The sequence below is a fragment of the Carya illinoinensis genome, chromosome 13 (assembly GCF_018687715.1).
Source record: "Carya illinoinensis cultivar Pawnee chromosome 13, C.illinoinensisPawnee_v1, whole genome shotgun sequence".
NCBI classification, from domain to species: Eukaryota; Viridiplantae; Streptophyta; class Magnoliopsida; order Fagales; family Juglandaceae; genus Carya; species Carya illinoinensis.
The window spans coordinates 3,134,950-3,157,897 of record NC_056764.1 but is presented as its reverse complement, the minus strand read 5'-3'; the positions used below and the strand labels follow the sequence as shown (position 1 = coordinate 3,157,897).

Below are 22,948 nucleotides of genomic sequence, written 5' to 3'. Positions count from 1 at the left end.
TAGAATATTTGCTTTGCTGGGAGCTTGATCTAATGTAGTTTGATTTTCATATACGTACGATTTCTAAATAAAAGAAAGGCTAAATAAAACACTTCTCTTTTTCCCTTCTGAACCATTTGCATCAGCAGAACTAAAAGGAAAAATAGACTCGTTTAGAAGCTGTATAAGGAAGCAAATATATAGCCAATTCCGAGTCCATTCAGCATCAGATCTAGATTTAATGAAGGGTATTGAATAATGATTTCCACCATTTTCAAAAATATGTAAAATAAGAACCAGACCAAAGGGAGACTAAGTAGAGATTCTTAAAATTGCTCCATTATAGCTTTGTATTAAATGTCTATAAATTTATGTGAAAACATTAAGCACTGACAAAAAGAGTAATAACAAAGTTAAACACGTCATGTCCCTTGAAATCAACAGCCTCCATCAGCTTGGATAAAGACCTTGAAGCATGAACCGTCTGCCCAACTTCCAACATTTCCTACCATCTCCAGCATTTTATTGTGTATTGACAAGTTTTGTTAACAAGTAATAACCATTAATGGCCCAAGGTATACATGTATTCCTAGTTTTGGTAATCAGTTTTAGCCTTAATAATAGAAAGAAAAGCTGGCTCCCTTCCAGACCCTCCTGTGTCTTCCTCAAGGCAATTGGTCTAAACTCAACTACCAAATGAATGTACAGGCTTCTCAAACAATGATGCAGCGCAGCAACAGAAATGCGGAACGCCATATGTTTGTTAAGCTTTATATGATTTTCTGGAGTAGTTATTTGATTTCACCAAAAAATTTGAACTCCTCAGGATCCTCATACTCCATCTTCAATCCTTACAGAAAGATGAGGTTACAAGTTAGCTCCTTTACATGCTTTATCGGCAGAAGAAAAACTCAAGGCTTAAAACTATATTCGCCCAACCTCAAAGTTCAACTTCATGAAGATCATCCGCAGAACTATTACGATCTGTTGAAAACTGCATCGATGAAGGATCACCATGCTGATTCAATGCTGGTGATACAGCTAGCGATGCAGCTAGCACTTCTCCTGAAGGTTTTATTTCATTGATCATTGAAGGATTTCTTGCATCACAAAGGCTTCCACTCCATGATGCCGCACGTCGGGACGGAGGAGGAAATAAGCTATTGCTAATTGCCATTGGTCCTCTCTTTTGTAAAATATTATCCAGGCTAGGAAAACGCTGTAGACTTGTTGATGTTGATGTTGATGTTTGTTGAGAAGAGAATAAATCCTCCTTAAATGAAGTGGAGGGCTTCTCGTCGCTCATGGTAGTCTCTTGCACACTTCTTCAGGTGTTTGAACCGTCCCTTCAACAGAAGCTGCTGGACTGGGGATGAAAAATTTTGGATTTGAACCACCCCCAGGTTTAGCAGCTGCAATAGAAGGTGACTGGAAGAAGTTTGATGAGGTCCCACCACCCTTGTTGAATGTGTCAACATACCTGAAGAGATCATGCTATGTTCAGATACATATTCAGGAATGGTACTTAACAAAACTAATCAAATGGATTTCCCAGTGGTGACTACTCATGTTGAAAAGGGAATCATGTCATGAACATTCAAACATTTACAACCGTGGAGAGAGAGGTTTCCCAGAGGCTTTACCTTGAGCGAACACCAATCCGCCCACGTGCAGTAAACTGGTTTGAGCTGCATGGAATGGGTGGGATTTCTGAACCCCGTTCAGAAGAGACCAGGCTTTTAGTTTGTTGCCCAGCATCTGAGGGGAAAACTTCAGTTTTTGCTGCATCTTTCATGTTGTAATCTTGCATTACATTCTGAAAAGCTCCGGCTGTTGGTGGAGGTGGTAACACTGCCTCCTCAATTGGGGGTTCAGCACCTTCCTCAACCCATCGCTTAAGCTTTTCATCATAATAGAATCTATTTTTCTCACCCAATTTAGCCTTCAAAACAATAATGAAAATATAAATGGTCAGAGTAGAGCAAGAAAAAATGGATTTCAAGAAGGAAGTTGTCTCAGGTATACCTGTCGGTCCGGTCGGGATCTCAAGACCAACCCCACAGTCTTTTGGAATAGCTGTGAGCCAAAACGACCAAAACGAGATGACCCACCTGATGTGGATGCCTTCGGTTGCATGGCAGAAGAGTTTGTTTCCTGGGATGAATCCACCTAATTGAACAAAAAAAATATAGTGTAAAGTCTGTTTCTCTCCATTAAGCAATCAGCCCCCCCCCCCCCCCCCCCCCCCCCCCCAACAAAAAAAAAAAAGCAACACTTGGGCAAAGAAAAACCAAAAAGAAAAAAACTTCTTTCCCTGTTCGACGCTCATTTGAGGTAACATGAAATGATGACCATATACGACAAGTTTGCTAAGGCAGTTAACTGTTACACAAAAATGCTATTAAATCAATTCCCTATGAAAATAAAACCAAATTACATGACCCTAAGTTTTAGGAGTTCTATCATAAGAAGTGCCAAGGGCGACATGGGACAAGGGACAGATATGATATGAATGAGGCAATATATAAATTATTGAAAAACTAATATACGGGAACATGACAACTATTTATTAACAAATATATTAGTTTAATAAAACATAGACTCCTGAGTTAGCTTTTCATACACACAAATATGTTCGTATATATATATATTCATAATTCAATGTAGAGAACTAGAAAGGTACTGTTCCAAACTAACTGAGCAACAAAATCTCTCAACCACAAACAATCAACTTCTCTATCTGAGATGACATTGTTTGCGACACAAGCTACAATTCTCCTTATGCGGCTTCTCAGCACAAACCATTGAATTACCTCAAAGTTCTTCTTATTACATAAAGCAGCGCGCGCGCGCCCACACACACACACATATTACCCAACCAGATTATCTATAGTTCCCAAGGTCAGCTAAAATCGCCATGCCCCAAAATATTCAATAATTGACATAAACAGAACAGGGGCTCACAATAAACACAAATTTCTACCTTTTTAGGAGATCTACCAAAGTCTGGCGCCGAGATGCTTCTATTAGGAGTTTTGCTCTCATCAATCTGTTCGCTTATGGGTTCCATCGAAACAGAAGGCATTAACGTAGACATTGTCATTGTTGATTGAATGCTAGATACTTTCAAGCCTCCTGGTTGATTAGCAAGTTCATTTTGTTGAGAACTGCTGTGTGATGTTGAAGGTACAGGTGGAGGAAGGCCTCCAACAACTCGATGAGCAGTACTATCAAAGAGGGTAAGCAATTTACCCAGTTTGGTTGGAGCCAAATCTGTGCCATAACCACCCTGGATATAACATTCACAAAATAAGTCTAGCATCCGGCTTAATTGCTGAAGAGAATAAATGTTGGACAGGTACCTGCTGGTGCGTTCTAATCCGCTCCTCAAGAGACAATACCAATTGTCTCCACATGTCCACTTCTGGTGCTCTACTAGTTTTTAGAGACTTCAAAATTGCTTGGCAGTACCTAAGCCAATGTATCATGTAAAAAGACCATAGTTGAATATACAGAAACCATAATTTAGTCATTTATCTGTTTTAAAAATGAAATGCCATTTGTTCGACTTACTTCAAAGCATCTGCAACTTTTCCAACTTCAGCAAGCATGTGCGCATAAATAAGCTTATATGGCTGAAAGGGCAGGAGGACAAACTGAGAATTGCCAAGCACATTTGCGTACTCATATAATTCTGTCCTCTGCCCAAATATTAAGAAAGGTTACTTAGACAATAGGATGCGGAAAAAATCATGTGCAAAATACTTATTTCCAAACAACGATGTAACAATGACCATGATCCACATAATCCACAAGCTACCAAATATGGTGCTGAGTGAACAGACTGGAATTCAAACTTTACAAGCTGAATGTAAGTTGCCACAAAGAATCAAAATCATGCATTGTAAATAATCAAAACCTGCACCAACAATTAAAATTCCTAGTTTAAAATTGACATATGAGACAAATATGGTAACGTAGAACACCTGAATAGCCTCAGGACTAGCATATGTACGAGGATATTTCCAATGATCTGCACCAATAAGACAAAGTCTTGCACTGTCTGTATATGGTTCAAAGTTGGCTTCCGCAACTAAATAACATATGTGTGCAGCAGTAGCCTGTAACACTGCTTAACAGTCAGGATAAGACCAGATAAAACAATGATATCAGGAGAGACGCAAGACTCGACATAAAAAGAAACCAAATATAACATACCTCCCCGTGCTCCTTCCACAGGCAATCTCCGAGATGAATGATAACAAGCTCATCATTTTTTGTTCTGTTTGCGGTCATGATGGCTAAATTCTCTTCCCATTCATCTAGCATGCTGTTAGCTCCAATCTGAAGTACACAACATATGAAAATTAAACTAGAGGCAAATGTACTTTGAAAAAAAGTTTAACACACACAAACTACAACTAGTAGACTGTGAAGGTTCTTATATTTATTGTGCTTTTATAGCTAGGAAAAATATTATAAAAATATATCAATTTGAGTACTAGTCAATTTCAGCACTACTTTGGCTACGGAGTAGGATATACTTTGATTAATCTCCATACAGAGCAATTTCAAGATTGAGCTTGCTTGCCCTAACTCTTAGGATTAAAAGACATCACAGAGGAAGCTAAGGGCCAACAAAACCATACCCTTGTTGAATGTGTCAACATACCCTTGTTTGAATAATTAGCTATGTATAAGCTGGGATCACATGCATTTTATTTCTTGAAATGATGCCCAAATGCGATTTTACTCAACTAATCTAATTATACGAGGCCACATGCTCAACTATTATTATGTTAACTATTTGAGTTAGATCGCTGTTGTTCAGTTTTAGAAAAAAATTTTAAAGTAGGGAATTTTGGGGTCTTCTATTAATTTGCCCATAAAGGCCTTAGGTAATAAGTCAAATTCAATTCAAAAAAATTCTAGCATCTTTCTCACAGCTTTGAGTGTATGATTGCCTTGTCCTTCCAAGCTGCAATTTCCTAGGAAACCTAGATGTGATGCATAGCTGCTTTTTTCTTCTTCTTTGGAATTTTTTTTCATTAACCTGAGAACCAAACAATTAAAATACTGCAACCTCGATTCCAAACTTAGGTGTAGGACCATCAAGATCCAATTTTTTTTTCTTTTCAATGACCAATCAACCCTAAACCAAGCCATGAAATCAAATCCCAACATATATTCAATTAAGAAACCTAACTACAGTGTTGAACTCCCAAAGATCCTGCATTAGATTTGATACCAGAGCCCATTAGGCACAACATGACAAGTAACACTACCATTATGAAAAACATATGAAGAAGAAAAGAATCCTTCCCCCACACCCCATGAGGCTGAAATCAAAGGGAAGCAAGAGAGAGGCAAAAAACACATTCAGCAAGTATCAAATAAATAACAAAATAGTGAATGAAAACTAGTATATTCATCACCAGTAAAAATGATATTAGCCCTTCCACCACAACTAATTGAGTTACTATTCACCTTGGCAGGCTGTTGAGGTCTATCTACAGAACTAGGTAAGCTGCTCCAAGTAGTGGCACTAGAAAACACATCTGCAGGCTGCCCAGCAGCAAGCAGGCACAACGTCCGCAATGGTGTTCCTACTATGAACTGGCTAAGTGCCATTTGCTTTACAGTCTCACCATAAACCTGCCAATAATTTGAAACATAAAAAAATATTGTCAGTGTAAAGTACAATATGTATACTTTTGATAAAATTGTATCGACCATCAAGGATTCTCAGCATGTGGAGAAAATTGGTGACAAAACTCAAATCTGATGGCATGAACCTGATCACCAAGCTGAGAGGAAAGAACAAGTGCTAGTCCCCACAATTGACCTTCCTGTGCACATTGCAAAGCATCTTTCTTCCTACCAGAAACAAGAAGATTCTGTACCTCACGAGCACTGGCCTAGAGCAATCAAATGAGAACATAACAATGTAATTCTCTGTGCAAAAAGGCAATACCAATATAAGACTTTGGAAAGAAAAAAGGAACAGAAGTATGGATACCTGAATCTGTGCTTCAGAAGGTAAGTTCTGCAAGCAGTGTGCAAGTGCACCATACTCGCCTTTTCTTTTTGAAAAAGCAAAGAGCTTAGCAACGGCTGACTCAGGACAATCACTTTCCTAATTTAATTCAAATAGGAGGAAAAATTAACAGCCCAATATAAAAAATCTACAAAAAAAAAACAGTTAAAATTGATTTTCTTGCAGAGCAAGTAATGGAATCAACACTTGCATTCTATCATATATTTATCATCCAAATACTAAGAAATTAAGATTGGAAGAAATATGCTTTATTCTTAAAGTAACTGATAAGAAATACCCATAAATGTAAATAAGTATTCAATGAAACACTAACTAGCCATATATTTGAGAAATTTAAAGAAACAACAAATGACAAACGTGTTTGTTGATGATTGTTCAATTATAAACAGCAAGAAGCAGGTGAATAAATGAAATATGCCATATTATGGAAACTTGAAATATGAATCCCTACTTCCAAGTTGTAAGGCAAAAATGCCAAAAACCCATCCTCTTGAATAAGGCCACAAACAGCCACCATAACCGATAGGAAAAGTATAATTTAGAAATTCTTGAAATCCCTGGTATCAAATCTTCTTAAGGATGGCTAACACTCTTGATTTTACCATCAATTATGATATAATTACTTCACAACTTGCGCAAAGTCTGCTTTGCAACCAGACATCCAGGCAGGTTGCAAGGAAATACAATATACAGACAATTGATTGGAATTTATTACCTTCAACTCTTGGTGAGCGCCAAAGGGTGACCGAAGTTTTCCATAATACTGACACGCTATTTTCAGCAAAGAAAAAAGCAGACTTAGAACTTCGCCTTTCTTGTAATCCACATGCGAAGATTCACATTCAGAAATCTTTTCATCGATCCATTTGTTCAACTCCTTATTTCCAAGATTTCCACCAACCAGAGGACTGGGAAAAGATTGGCGACACAATGCATGGAAGTAATCATGAGCACCCCATCCAAAGTTTGAAGGATCAGTTTGGTCCACCACAACTTCCATCAAGTTGAGAACATTAATTGCACCTCCTACGGAGTCCTTCACAGGAAAAATAATTAACATAAATTATAGCAGTACTGAAACAATGAATTGTATATTTGTTTAGCATAAGGCCGAACCTGGCTTCCATATGAGTTTGTGTGAAAGGGACTAGTACATTTCATGAATACAAGTTTTCCACCAAATCCAAAAGTAACTAGAGCATGAGGAGGCCGTCCTTCAGATGACCTGCCCTCGTTGGATGCATGAGAGAACTGAGTTCCACTGTGAAGCGGATGCTGTGAAAAATTTACTGATTTCTGACTATCAAAGTGAGCAGGAGAGAAATGCATGTGTTGATTTAGCTCCTTCTTGGTCTGACTTCGCTGCTGAGGAGAACTGTCACCAGGAATAAAGCCTTGAAACCCAGAAAATTTATTGCTGCCATCAACATTCCAATTTGGTTGTTCGAATTGAGCAAGGGATCCATCCGGATTAAACTGCAACTGTTGATCCATAGAATTAGGAAATTGACTAATCGAACTATAATGGTCCCCTGATTTCCTATTTTCAGTAAACCCAAGAGCATCACTCTTAGCAACATCCTGAGTTTGCCATGTATTTAAAACTTGCTGATTGTAATGGATTGCAGAACCATCCTGGTTCACAAGACTTTGTGATCCATGATTCTCAACATTCTGTTTTAGAAATTGCTGATTATCATGTATGCTTGTTAACTGATTTGAAGCTGGAATGTAAGATTCCAACAACTTCCATTCTCCAGTGATTGTGTCATAGTACCACCCAGGATATTGGGGATCAAAGACCATATGCACTGGGTAATGCATATTTCCCTGTGAAGTCTGATTCCAGTGAGAGACACTGCCAGCAGTACATCCTTCAGCCGCAGTCCCAGCAACAGACTGAGCCTGAACTGTTTGCAGCTGATAATAAGCAGCTTGGTCTGAAAGAACCTCATTACCAATTGCATGAGCATTTGCATTCACGTTGATATCTGCATTTGTATTTGAATCATTACCCTCCAACTGATACCATTGCCCAGTGTTTGCATCATACTTCCACCCTGGATAAAGACTTTCCCAATATTGACTACTTCTAGGATCCTGACCATCTAAATTCTGCACCGTACCCACTCCAAGATATTGGCCTTCGTGATGTTGTTCATAACCTGATGCCCCCAAATTAGCAACTGGGTTTTCCAAAACATCATGCACAACATTAGATTCCATCTTTGACTTGCCCATATTCGCTACACTGGCAAATGGTTCTTCTGAGCTATCTCCCAATTCACTAAAGAAATCCGAGTACAAGCCAAACTCAGCACCGCCAACATCATTGTTCGAGCCAAATGAACTCCACTGAACCTCTTTCATACCCGCTCCTGCAGCCACACTATTCGTACCCACTGTACTATCCAATGCACATTCTTCCCCTATTCCCCATTCGCTAACCCCATTTCTATTACTCGATAGTGATGAAATGCTCTCTTTAGCAACCATATTGTTTGACTCGTTTCTATTTTCCGGTATCAGTGAATTGCTCTCCTTATTAGCCAAATTGTCCTCATTGACTTCCAGTGATGCAGACACGACCATATCTTCCCGAGCCACTTTAGCATTGCCTCCGGAGTCTACAGCAGTGGAGCCGACTTCCGCTAGATTAGAAAACACTTTTGCCTCCTCCAGACCATCGTTCTTTAGAACACTAGGCCCCAAACCAGTAAAGTCAATTTCGTCGTTGACCAATCTATCAAAAAAATCCTCGTCGGTCTGATCCTCCTCCTCGAATAGAGAAGACGCCATCCAGAGCAAACTTCAATCCTCCAACAGACCTCACAACAAATTCAAATCAATCCGAACCCCATCATTCCATAGAAATAAATTTAATTTGATCATTTAAGGTCTCCAGAATGAAATTCATCCCAAACAGTTTGACCAATTAGAGCTGAGAATTACTGGGCAACCAAAATTCCCAAGAAATCCTACCAGTGACCATGTAAACAAAATATGCTACAAACACCAAACAACGGTTAATTAGGATTACGAAGCTACTCTTGACTCTTTTTTCTTTTTGGTCTTCGAATGTTAAGAAACCACAAAGAATAAAAATAAAATAAAATAAAGTGATGGGTTGAAATTAAAGCGTTTGAGTGAATAATCAAATACAAATGATGAAATGAGAGGCTGTATTACCTGTTAGATTAAAGTCTGAAAATCAGAGAGAGAGGACGGATTTGGAACCAGTGGAGAAAAGTAGACACGGAGAGTCGGAGTCGCAAGAGAGGGAGAGAGCATGACCGAACCCACGAAAGGTGCATATTTATATGAGTCATATTATATATAGCAACGTGCCATTTGTTTAGAGTTGTTTATTATATGGGAAAAGGAAAAAGTGTGGGTTGTCTTGATTAGGTACGTATTAGGTTGTTGTTTAACAAAATCTAATTATTAGTTTAACATTTTTTTTGTTCTTTTTTATTTTATTTTTTTTGCTGGTTATTCATTTATTTATTTATTTATTATGCGAAATAGCAATCTCAAGTTTGTATCCTAAATTTCCGTCTACAGTTTGTATCCTAAAAATACTTGAAATTTTCCTGATAACTATTTCATCTTAAACATCCCCATTTGGTTCCTTAATTTTTTAGGAAATCATCTCTCCAAAAATTGTAATTCTTAATTCGTTATTTTCACAACACATCTCATCTCATCTAATTATTATAACTTTTTAAAATGTCTACACAAATCAAATAAACAATTTAACTTTTTTAAATTTCAAAATAATAATAATAATATAAAAAATATTTTATTCAATTTTTAAATTTCATCTCAATTCATTTAAGCTCATTCATAAAAAAAAAAAAAAAAAAAAAAAAAAAAAAAAAAAAAAAAAAAAAAAAACTAGACTAGTCTGACTTATTTGGAAAATCCTCGGGCCCCAAAATGATTAATATTTTGCATTAATAAAGGAGAGCACTTGAATTAATGATCAAATAAATATTTTCAATCCTATTCAAATTTCTTCTTCAATTCACTTCGTTATGTAGAAAGCCCAACAAGTTCAACATTCTTGTAAGCCTGAATGTAGCATGACGAGAGCAGTCTTGTTGGATATTATCATCAGGCCCAGCCCAGAGAAAACAGCAGGAATTCTAAAGACAAGACTCAAAACTTTGAGGCCCAAAGTGGCTTTCAATTTTCATCTTCATCAATACGTTTCCTTCTGGGTGGAAATCCCAGAAAGCACTCGTATAATTAATTTCTGAATATTGCTCAGATGGCCCGAACAACCTCAAAAGTGACTACTCCCATAATGTAATGCCAGAAAACCATACGTGACTCCGGTGTCTGGACCAAGAGAAAGCGACACACTCTTTGGCATTTGCAAGTCAATGGCCAACTTCCAAATTCACCCGGAGACAAAGAAAAGGACTCCACAGCAATATCCTATGAAATTTCGTTTCCAGTCAGTTTTCCAGGAAATGGTCATGATCATCTATTTTCAGATACAATCATCAAAAAAGTTGTGCATTTTCTTTCCACATGGTGGATGATGCATGTGCCACATGATTTTGGTACTTCAACAAGATCAGATCAACGTAATAATTATGCACGGCATGAAGTACTAGAGTTGCCAAGGACATCTGTATACATGACAAACATTTGTCGTAAATATAGTTTTGTTGATGAGTTAAGAGTTACATACATGGGAATCGGATTCAACAACAGGGTAAGCACCGAAGCCATGTTTTGGAATTTAGTGTTCGGTCGGCCACACTGTATTTGACATTAGAATTGCGTTCATATTGCTGCCAAGCTGTGAAAGTCAAGGTAAAACAAGACAATTAAGACTGGCACCAAGTGTTTGTGGTTTGAAAAATCGTTCCCAACAATAAAGTTTATGAGTCTGCATTTCCCAACACTCATAATGGTCATTGGCACTAATTGCTGCTCGGTGCCTTTGACTTGTATGTTACAACTTACACCGAAGGAGAAAACAGAAGAGGGAAAAAGGAGAAATTGCAGAAAACTTGAAATTTTCCGTGTGATTTTCTTAACAACAACTATTAGTTTTCTCTTTAAATGGATATTTTTCACTTTTTACTATATATATATATATATATATATATATATATATAATTTTTTTTTTCCATTTCTAAGCGAAATGGATATATAATATCCATTTTAGTATGAGAGATGAGATATTTTGATCATTTCATTTGTCAGGATAATGTAAAATGAAGACTAAAATACTCATATATTTTATACTCAATGGATGCAGCTATATCTATTTTCAAGTGAAATAAAGACGATCGAGCTTGTTCACAATGAAGTAGAGTTAAAGATATGATCAAGTTAACATGAAATACCATGATAAATTATCAAGTATCTTTAACCACCACTAATATTCCAACAAACGCATGATGATCAGATGGTACGCCGGCCTTGACAACATTAATAATGCAGTACTCTTACCCTTACTAATATGGCAAATGGTGGACCTTTTGAAATATTTCTCCAACATTTATTTTATTCATTGGCATGAGGAAAGCTTGATCACTAAAGTTATATAATAATCATGGCGAAGTTGTGCAAGGCATTGACTTCAACATATTATAATATGTTGGCAGTAAGGCATTGGTTAGCCATATACCGATCGACCGATCCATCGAGGACACCTCTAACCAGTGGAAGCTTGCAAGGCATTGACTTCAACATGTTATAATATGTTGGCAGTAAAGCATTGGTTAGCCATATACCGATCCACCGATCGATCGAGGACACCTCTAACCAGTGGAAGCTGCTATATTCTTAAATGGGCAAGTTGGGTAGTGCAAAGCCACTAATTAACCACGAATAAGTTAATTAATTAACTAGATATTCAGATAATTAAGGGCAAGTTGGCAGCCTAACTAGAAAAGAGAGAAGTTGCTAGCTAGCTATTGAAAGTTTAATTCTGAACACGCCAATGCGTATAGCATTTAACTCTAAATAAATCCATCGATCATTTATGTCACACCACCATGCATCGAGCCATTTACAATAGCAGGCAAGAACCCCCGTTGCCCCTCTTCAAGGAAATCGAAGATTTTTGGAGTGGCTGGCCGTTGAAGGCTAGCTAGCTAGCTAGGTTTTGATCTTTGAGTTTTTGTAAAGAATAATTATCATGCACTCATGAGATTTGAAGATCCGTTAGATTGATGATAATTGCTACTTTGCGATTGCTCATATCATGAATAGTGTAGGCCAACAACTTTTTTTGTAGAGATCAAGATCATTGCTGATCATGATCGCATGCATACTAATATTGCTTGTTAAAGATCTGATCTTTAGCCACTTTAATTTCCTTAATTTCTTTTGTTTTCCAATTTCTGATCTATGGTCTGTTGGAGAGAGAGAAGGGGGGGGGGGGGGGGGGGGGGGGGGAAGAGAGACAATCGTGGACGAAACTTCATGTAAGACTTCATTTAAATAATGCGATAATCAGGGCGCTTGAATTTGAAAATTGGGACTGAAAGCATATATATTTAGTTTTCTAAACCCAAGGAAGTTAATGACAAAGATTAGCGGCAAATTATTCTTAATTTCTCAGTCAATGAGATTTCTTCTTGGCATCAATTTGGAAAGGGAAGTCAAATCTATATATATCCAATAAATTTCAAGGGGCACGAAACTATCTGATAATTCTGGCGGATGTATCATGACCAAATATTAAACAATAAGAAAAAGACGAGCCCGGCTTGAGGGAAAGGACGAGTCAAAATATTACGGTAAAATCGCACTAGCAAGCATTCCTTGGTCTCTCTCTTATAAAATTCCATTCTAAATTACTGTATATATTATATATGTGTATTGTGGAAAACACATACAAGTGAATGGTACATGATGTTATTGGCTTCATGGGTTATTTTTTCCTAAAAAAACATGACTACAATCATTTGGAAATGAAATTCTTTTAAGGTACCAAAGAGAAAGGAGAAAATAAACAGTCTTTTCATAAATAATTCTACTGGACCAAATTTAACATACAGTACATGAGAAAAACTACAGAACCTGTTTTGGCCAACTGTGTTTAATTTCGAAAATCACTCTCTCTCTCTCTCTCTCTCTCTCTCTCTCTCTCTCTCTCTCTCTCTCTCTCTCTCTCTCTCTCTCTCTCTCTCTCTCTCTCTCCAGTTTATATATATTAACATGAGCAGCTAGACCAGAACCCTGAATCTTGAAATATCCTTGGGACAGTTACTCTTGAATTTTAAGTTGATCTAAGAGACAAATAATTTAGTCCACAAAAGGGCAAATAATGGCCATAGAATAGGTTAAAATCGATTGTATCGATCACGCTCGACCGGAGGATTGCTTTTTCAATTTTCAAAGATGACCGCAGATTGCAACATCCGCAAATTGAGCACACAAGCCAAGTATATACTTTAACACTGTCCTATTCCAAAACTCTCCCATGCCAGTACTACCCTCCCTAGCTAGCTAATTTGTGAACCCAACTTTTTAGAAACAGTGTGCATGACTTGGATATTGATTTATCAGATTTGGAAGTAGTACTCTATATCTCTTTAAGAACTTCAAATTTTTGGAAAGGATCGAGAGTAGATCAGTAGTACTACTACTGGAGTTGGGATAAGTTCATATCCATGTATTTTGATTGAACACGGATTCTCAACCATATCTTACATACTTAGGCTAGAATATTATAGTAGGGAATTTCGGCCTGTTGAAGTTAATATATCACGTAATTAATAATATAATACTTTAAGATTATTGATTGACACGCCCTACACATGGTGCTGCTTGTTCTTAAATGTGGTTCCCTGACGTTTGATGGGACCATGGGTGAAATTGAAAGTGATTAAAAGAGAAAGAAGGCTAGGGAATTGTTGGTTGAGCAAAAGCATCTTTCGTATGGGTTGGAGATCACATGTGAGACACAAACTAAACAGTACTACTTGCTAGTGTGAGGCTTTTGATGAGTGTGTATGACTTGGGGGAAGGGGCATGGAATCATGGTGTTTGTAGCGTGAACTAATGGCAACGCCTACATATTGCATAAAAAGAATACCATATGGGCAATAAAATATCTAACAAACAAGCTGGTTCAAAAAGAAGGAAAGGAAGCCAAAAAAATGTGACCAAGAATGCATGCAGCCAACGGAAAAAAAAAGGGTTGGATAAGCTGTCTTCTATGCCAAACTTTGGCGGTGGGGGGGCCATTTTATGGTTAAGTCACAAGTTAAGCATTGAAACTCATGTACTGCGCTGTTTGCTTGGTTAGAAAATATTAGAGGAAAGGGAAAAAAATTTGAGGGGATCAGGGGCTCTTTTGGAAACCAATGGAGAATCTTTTTAACGCAAGTACGTATTGTGTTCCTCTTAATTAATACTCCAAGTTGGGGCGTTAATAAATGGCTCTTATAATTTCTCTCATTTTTTTGGGTAGTTGTGGTGTGGTCACATGTTAGGTGATAGACATTTGCATATTGTAAGGTAGAAAAAAAAGATTTGTACAGTTTTAAAGTGTGCAAACATTTTGTGCAATCTTTTTTTTATTTTATTTTTAAAGTGGGGCACACAGAAGACTCGTATGAAAAAACTCATTTTTTCAAAATAAATCCCGCTTTTTTTAAAGGGATTGTGGAGGGCTTGTACATCTTAGATACGACTGTATCTAATATTATTATTAAAAAAAATATAATTTTGAGTGATAATTAGATGGTGATTATGTAACTAAAATTAAGTTTAAAATCAGATTTATAGTTGACATTCTGATCAGTAGGATAAGATACATTATAAATCTATAAACACTATACTCACTTTTCGATCCCTCGCTTTGTGGCACCAAATTCACGTTGATGGCCAAAAGTGGAGGTAAAGCATCAAAATTTATTCCTAGATTTCGCATTAATTAAATCAACCAAAATGTATTAATGGATGCATGCCCTTTCTCTCTTTCCGTTAGGAAAATTATTAGATATATGGCTTGAGACAGGTTTCCAATAACCTTGTGGTCCTATATATATATTTCATATTTTGCTGCATAACTTTCGAAAATTGCATGTGGGATCTTGGACTCATATGATGATCGATCAGCTGCATATATAAACCCTATCTAACAGTACTGCATATATACACACTTTACAAGGTAGGGCAAGGTAAAAAAAACAAAAAAACAAAAGCTAGGTTATTAAAACAAAGCATGAAGATAATTAAGGCTGTACATAGTAGGTTCAGCTCTAGTATTTTTACTTGGTTATATATTTTAAATAAATGTTTTAGCAGATATTCCACAAAATTAAAATTACAAATTAAAGTAATTTGATATGATATATTAAATTGTAAAGTTACTTTTGAGAACACAATTGTTTTCAGATATTATCATACTACCTTATTACTATTCACAAACGTACAGCTCATAATTATTAAAAAATTATTTCAAATTTTCATTATATTCACAGATGATTTGAGATACACACACATATATATATATATATATATCTTAATATCTCAGCAAATGGTTGTCAGTGTGTTCAAAGTAAGACTAACATGATCAATATCCAGTAATTAACATCAATTTATTCATATAACTGGGCCAACATTTTTGCTTATCTGTATAATTCCCCAGCTTGAAGGTCTATCTCATTTGGCTGATATATAGAATTAATTAATGTGGACTGATCTTGCGCTACAGAATCAAATGTGATTAATGATAGTCTTCCTTATTATAATTTATCAACATGAATATATTTGCAAGACTGGGTAAACCTTCAAATAAAGATCATGAATCGTCAACATTCAAGAAAATAATGACCTTTATTAATAAAATTCTGATGTTAAAGGCTCCCAGCTCCCAGATACAGTATGTATACTGTATAGTAAGGAGCCTGAAGCAGGCAGGATACTCATTTAATTAATATGAGAAATTATTCTATATATACAGCGCCTTCAAACTATCACATTTTGCAACTGATCTGGCCATAGCAAAGAATAAATCCAAGTTCAAAATCTCCCCTTGTAAAGTCGGGCCATTCGAGATCAGTTTCTTTCTTAAATAAAATAAAAAATAAAAAAAAATAAAAAACTATGTTCTGGAATTGTGAAAACCGACAACCTAGACGATGTGAATCACTTGAGAGCTCAGAATAGAAGTAATTATATATAGCAATACATATAATATATAGTATGTAGATATAGATATTCTATATGTAGCTTTCAACGATGATAATGATGTTTTTGTAGTGGTACCAACAATGTTAATTTTAGAACACTGAAGATAAAAGGAGAGGAAAAAGATCACATTGTTGACCCGTTCTTTTTGGGGGAGGGCTTTTCCAGTCATGAGAAGGGAAAAATTAAGGGTAGTTTTGTTGGTTTCTTGCTTTTTATTCAAACCCACAACCCCCACCACTTTGGAGGGGTGTTGTGAGAATATATATATATATGAAGGTGGCACTCACTCTCACAAAACCTTTAGCCCCCTTTACCTTCTACTTCCACACCCTTCTTTAATTTGTTCCTACCTTTTCTTTTCAAAAATTATGAATTTTTTTGTTGGTTTGTTGAATGGAACAAGAACCGACCCACCGACTGATAAGCCCCTCTCAAATACTCAACCGCTAAGGCCAGCCAACCCAAGCTGTCCTCCCACTGGCCCATTGCTATTATTCTACTGTTTTGTGATGTCTTTGGCTGATATGGTCAGCATTTTCAAGATAAGCATCCTCAAATGGTCAAGACTTGGAGATTCATCACTTAACAGAGTATTATTATTCCCCTGATTTTGTTCTTTCTTCCCATTGAAAAAAAAAAAGAAAAAAGCTCAGCTCCCTCTTGGAGATCAAGGCCATTACCACCACTTGCATAAGCTTCAAATTTACTAGCCTTGCTTGTTATTTTTCTCCTAATTTTATTCTTTTATTTATTTGATTTTTTAAATTTTTTTAATTTTGGGGTTGGGTCGGAGGGGGGCCTGAGTGTGTGTTCTTAAAAGATGTGCTGCCAAAGGGAATATATATAGGCATTATGCAGGGGATATTAGTATGATAACTTTGACTTAACGCAGGATAAATGCAGGGTTGAAATGTAGTAGACGAAAGAAAGAATATATAAGCTGATCTCCAACTAGCTAACTTCATTGCGCAACAATTTCACATGTAAAGGTATATGCCCTTCACTTGCAGAAAATAAAATAAACAAGCATAGGCTTCACTAGGTAGCATTGAAATTAGGTGCTATTTATTTCAGTTCAACGCAATAGTTGCTTTGTCCTTGCTTTGACAAAAATAAACTTCTCAAAATGGTTTTTTTTTTTTTTTTTTTGCTTCCTAATATTGTTATTATTTGACAATAGAAATGTGTAGTAATATGTGAACTATGAGGCAATACGTGCGTTACTATGAGGATAGGGACCTCTGCTTTCGAAAATAGGAACCGAACAAATCCACAATTCCCATGGAAAAGAACAAGAAACTACCTAAAATACCTTGGATCAAGCACAAGACTGAAGGGAAATAAACAAGAAATACATATGTTCTATTGGGTCAAGCAATTAGATTCTTCTTGTAAATTTCTTTCGAGTAGAAAAATAAAAAGTAACGGAGACAGAAATATTATAAGAAGAAGTCATAATCAGGGTGTTTTTCCCGTCCTCAGGATGAAGCCATGGGCACTGGGCAGAGTACCAAGTGGCAAGGGAATAAGCAACTCCCTTGAAAGAAGCAGGGCTAGCATGACAGCTAGTTGTCATTTTGTCAGTCCACTGTCAACACGTTTGCCTTTTCTTATAAGGTAGTTAACTTTGCATTACAAAAATCAAAATTTTGAATGGGTTGCTTTATCCTTTAAATTAGCCTTTGAAATAGTTTGGTAAAAAAAAGGAAAGAAAGAAAAAGAACAGCTGGTCTTCTTGTTGCAGCCAAGACACCCCCCTTGTATGACAGGTAGCCTTGTGGCCTGGTGAACCTCAATTGGAGACAATTGCGAGTAGAAACTCTGTGGTCTAAGTCTCTTCCAATGTCATTGTTTGAAAAGTTTTAGGTAGCGAGAGGAAAAACATGACATATCATAAAATGCGTATCTCATAGCCTAAAATCAGACAATATATGGATTGCTATCTAATATTTGATCAAGAGATGGAAAAGATGGAATGGATGGAGTGCCAACCAAAAACTTACTGTATTTTTTCCTCTTGGGGCAAGTAAATTTTTTATTTTTCTTTTTGGGTAAGTAAAACTAAGAGGTTGCATTTTTTTATTTTGTTTTCGTTTGAAAAATAAATTTGTTAAAGAAAGTCCAAAGCAGATTGTCAGAATGACACCACCGTTTATGTTAGCTCTACCTGGATAGCTTCTTCTTTTTTTTTCAGTCCTTTTTTTCCTTCTTCTTCTTGGTTGTAAGTAGTTCTATCTCGATACCAAAAGAGAGCATCATGCCAGCCCCTACTTAAAAGGGATCTGGTTATTCTTTTCCCATTTGAGCACCCAAGTTTCTTTTTTGTTTTCTATGCATTTTGTAGTCAATCAGCACCCTTTTCAACTTCTTCTAAATCACAAAAATAACCCTGTCCCAAATATTCACTCAAGGAATTCATTATGCAAAAAGAATGCCACTTATGTCATTTACTACAAATTTAATGAACGTGACTGAAGATTTCCTTATATTTTCACTCGGCCTGCCTCGCCAGATTTCTTGGGTTCATCACGCTCAAACCAAACAAAATTACTCTGCTTTTTTCTCGCAATCACCTTTTCCAGATTGCCCAGATATGGACATGGAAAAATCTTAAAGAAAATCAGGTGCATCTTCAATGCCTTTTTTCTTTTTCTTTTTTTCTTTTTTTTTTTGCAAATCTTAGTCATTAATGTTCTTTTTAATCTTTCCATCTCTGCTCGTTATGCAGATCTATACGAGAAGCGTAAAACAGCTCAGACCGAATGAGAAGTAAAACATTATTACAGGAAAAAAAAAAAAAAAAACAGAGAAAAGAAAAAAGATTTGGAACAGTGGGTAAGAGGTGGAAGTTACTTTTCTATTATAAAAAGTACAGGTTGATCAACTTCTTTGGAAAATGACTTTGTAATATATTCAGCAAAAATGAATGGTGGAACAGTTCACTAGCTAGCTTGAACCACTTGGAAACTGCAACAGAACCTATTAACAAGAACGCTGATTTCTTCTTCTACAGATTTCTGTAACAATCCAAAAAGGAAAAAAAAAAAAAAAAAAAGAACAAATTATAGCAGTATATATATATTTTAAAAATGAAGGAAATTGTGAATAAATATGCGGTTCCTCCATTAGTGGATGCTCTACCTCAGTTGTTACAGAAAACAGAACATAATTCCGAGAAAAGAATTACAGTTGGAACGTGGAAGAATAATGTTCAGCGCGCAGATAAACATTAAATGTAACAACTTCGACATAGTACTAGATCAAAGGACACCAAAGCCCAAAACTTTTTACCTTGGGATCAACCTACTTGTGCAGCAAAATTCAATGCCGAAGTTCCTTGCCTAATGGGGGTTCACGAATTCTGCATCAGACACCGCCGAAAGCTCGATTTGGCTAATATCATCATCGTCCATTGGAGCTGGAAGATTAAGATCTATCAAAGCTTGACCAAGTTTGATTGAACTTCTAACAGAAGCTGGTGGCTGTGCCGAGCCAGTTACATGGGTTCTCTTATGCCCACCAAGAGCTTGTCCTGACGCAAACACTCTGAAACAAACAGGACATTCATGAATCTTTTTCTCCGGCATAGACGAAGAAGTACCCACATTCACTTGCTCCAATTCTGGCTCGTAAACCGGAGCAGGATTGACCTTGATCTTCTTATGGCTTGCTCTGTGTCCACCTAGAGCTTGGTAGGATCGAAAGGTTTTCTTGCATGTCTCGCACTTGTACTTTCCTCGTGTTCGAGTTTTGGACAGCTTGAGCTGATCCTCGGACTCCTCGGAATCATCCAAGTATCTCTCTGTTTCGTCTTCTGGGTCTTCTTCCTCGTCTTCTTGTTCTTGTTTCTTCCATTGATCCCTCGAAAGCATCATAAGGCAAAAAGCAACATCTTCCTCGGTCGTGGTGTCGGAGATCGAACTCACCGGTTCAGGCTCAGCCCATGACTCGGCCTTGTTGAAGTTGAGCTTTTTCATAGGCTCCACTTGTTCTTGAACACGCTGCTGATCATGAAGGTGGAACTTTATCTCAAAATTCCGAGTCCGCTTGGATCGTCGCCGAGTAGGGTTCTTGGACGACTCGGTCTCGCTCTCCCTATCTTGAAGGACCACGGACCCAGCATCCACAGCAAGCGAAAATTCAGGATCTACCAACCGAATGCTTCTCTTTGGGTTCTCTCTCAGGCCATAGTAGAGACCCTTTTCATCATCGTCTCCTCCTCCTCCTCCTCCTCCTCCTCCTTCTTCTGAAGAAGATGACGGAGATGAAGCTGACTCGGTCTCGCTGAGCTGTTCGTGTGGTGGCTGTGGCGGTGGTACTGGCGGTAATGGTGTTTCCTCTGGTTTTGCAGGAATTGGAAGATTCAACATGTGAGACCTCATGTGACCTCCCAAAGCTCTGCCATTGGAGAAGCCCCTCGAGCATAGCTTACACTTGTGCTTCTCCATCACAGACCCAACAACAACAACAACAAAATAAAGAGAGAGGGGAAGAAATCAATCAAAGCCCAAAGCCCAAAAAAAGGAGAGGAAGCAGTGCGAAGAACAAAGCAAAAACAGAGAGCTTATCTGCCTATTTGTCTCTCTGAAAAGCTTGTGAGCTCTCTGGCGTCCTCTTTATTTCTATGTGAGTGAGAGAGAGAGAGAGAGAGAGAAGAGAGTGGAAACTATAAAAGGAGTAGGTGACAAGCATTCCTCCACCAAGTGATATATACAAAGATACCAACATTAATAATAATTATTATTATAATACTAATCCCATATAATAAAATAAAATCAAAATGGGATTTTGTTTTTGGATTAGGGACTTTTAATCTTTCTCATAAAAACGCCTAAAAACAATTAATTTAATTAACGCGTATGCATGAGTAGAGAAAAAGCGACATGTAACATGCGAGAGCCTTGCTCGTTTCTAGTATAATTTATTTCCCACCACCTTCTCTCTTTTTTTCACCTATTCTCGAATTTCCCAAATTATCCTTTCTCCAAAATCTTTGAAATGAATATGAGAATAAAGAGAAAATTAGGAATGTTGGTGCTGTAAGAAGGCAACATTTGTTTTCCCGTTTCGTATTCTTGGTAAACACATTACTCATTCATTAATAGCAGTAAATACGTAAGAATTTTGTGAAAAATCAATGAAGGGCATTCTGGGAAATAATGAGAAACTGCCGGAATAAGCACAAGTCAAGGAAACTGCTGGGGTTTGTTGTAACGACGAAGCAGAATTGAGAACCCCCTCACCAAAAAAAGGGTAACGACCCCACTCGTTAACATCACCGGCTCGTGACTTGGTAAAAAAAATATTGACCAACGACGTCTACCCAATAACAACAGTCCACGTTACCCGCGTGCTCCATGTGGCATCACCAGAGCCAATGGTTAATAAACAGTACCATTCCGTACGGTTTCTCAATTAAAAAAAAAAAAATAGTTTTTCTTTTTTTACAGATTCTGTTACCTTTATGCCGGTGATATCAGGGCAAGATGTCAGTGCCGGTAGCTTTAGCATGCCGGCTAGTCCTTTCCTATATCCTAACAATAATATTTTTATATCCTGTTGATTACTTAATTGAAATTTAATTTTATATATAGCTAAAAGTTGCTCTCTCTCTAATTTATTTCTCCTCCAATTTTGGATCTTTGGTTGAAAGGGGGTGAAGGGTGGTGGAGGGGAAACTAACATCCCATTGAGAAAGGAGTTTTCTAAGGGGTAAATGCCGTTTAGTTAGGGGTTAGTAGACCCAGTCCCAATCCTATTGCTCACCCCAAACCACAATTTGATCCTAACAAGCTTTGTCCATATGTGCATGCCATGTGGGATTAATTAATTAATTAATCACACATAAATCTTGTTCTGAGAGTTCCCCGGCCATGCCAAACCCACCATTTTTTTCTATCTAATGGGAGATCTTGATTCATTCTTTCGCCAATTATACCCTTTCCTTTCTAACTCGCACAAGTCCACATTTTTCTAATTTTCTTATTCTTATTATTATTATTATTATTATTATTCCGTTTTTAATGATCTTTTTTAAGTCTTAACCATCCAAGAGAAATACCAATGGAAGTTGCAGAACCTGAAACGTTATCATGTTTAAAACTAGTCAACAATTAAACGTCAAGGACGTTAATTGTTCTCTTTCTGATCTGTAAAGATGTCATTAACATTAATACTAATTTATTGGGTTTAATTGGTAGGCTTAAGTAAAAAAAAAAAGTATAAACAACTTATTATTAATTTCTAGATGATTTGTTTCCTTAATTTTAAATATGGCTGGCCTGGCCTCTCCGTATTTGGTGTATTGTTTTTTCTCATTAATTGGTAAGTTGGGTATGAGGATTAATGATATCTAAATAGTAAATATAGGCGTAGTACCACGTCTCGTATCGTCCTTTCCTAGATAGATAAGCAGCTCTATGTACAACTAACCCAGCAAACGTTTTTAACTTGATCACCATATATATATATATATATGAGATTTAACCCATATATATATATATGCTTAATTCACACACATGACTACTTTTTTTTCTTTTATATTTTATTTATTTATTGGAGGATCAAGGAGGCGGGGGGGATGAGAATGGTGGGGGGTATCAGATTCTTAAATTATTTTCCATTATCGAAGCAGAAGTCAGCATGATTTTCCCACTTCCTTTTTCCCTCAACACCAGTACCGAAAATGATAACATCCTATTGTGCTTACTTGGTAGGCTAAGTACATGTGTGTATGTA

The 22,948-nt window shown here is 36.9% G+C and overlaps 1 protein-coding gene and 1 pseudogene across 1 annotated transcript; both read right to left on the bottom strand.

Annotated features, from left to right (window-relative positions):
- Positions 1–300: 300 nt before the first annotated feature.
- Positions 301–9,384, bottom strand: LOC122291702 (annotated as a pseudogene).
- Positions 9,385–19,046: 9,662 nt separating this feature from the next.
- LOC122292868 (zinc finger protein ZAT9-like) lies at positions 19,047–20,894 on the bottom strand. The gene is made up of 2 exons (XM_043101411.1): positions 19,502–20,894; positions 19,047–19,227 (listed from the first exon to the last, which is right to left on the bottom strand). The coding sequence occupies exon 1, from the start codon at positions 20,656–20,658 to the stop codon at positions 19,552–19,554; it is 1,107 nt and encodes a 368-aa protein (XP_042957345.1). The 5' UTR covers positions 20,659–20,894; the 3' UTR covers positions 19,047–19,227; positions 19,502–19,551.
- Positions 20,895–22,948: the final 2,054 nt, after the last annotated feature.

What these genes read in the sequence shown, in the direction of transcription:
- LOC122292868 (XM_043101411.1), bottom strand. Translation starts at nt 20,658, where the DNA reads ATGGAGAAGCACAAGTGTAAGCTATGCTCGAGGGGCTTCTCCAATGGC.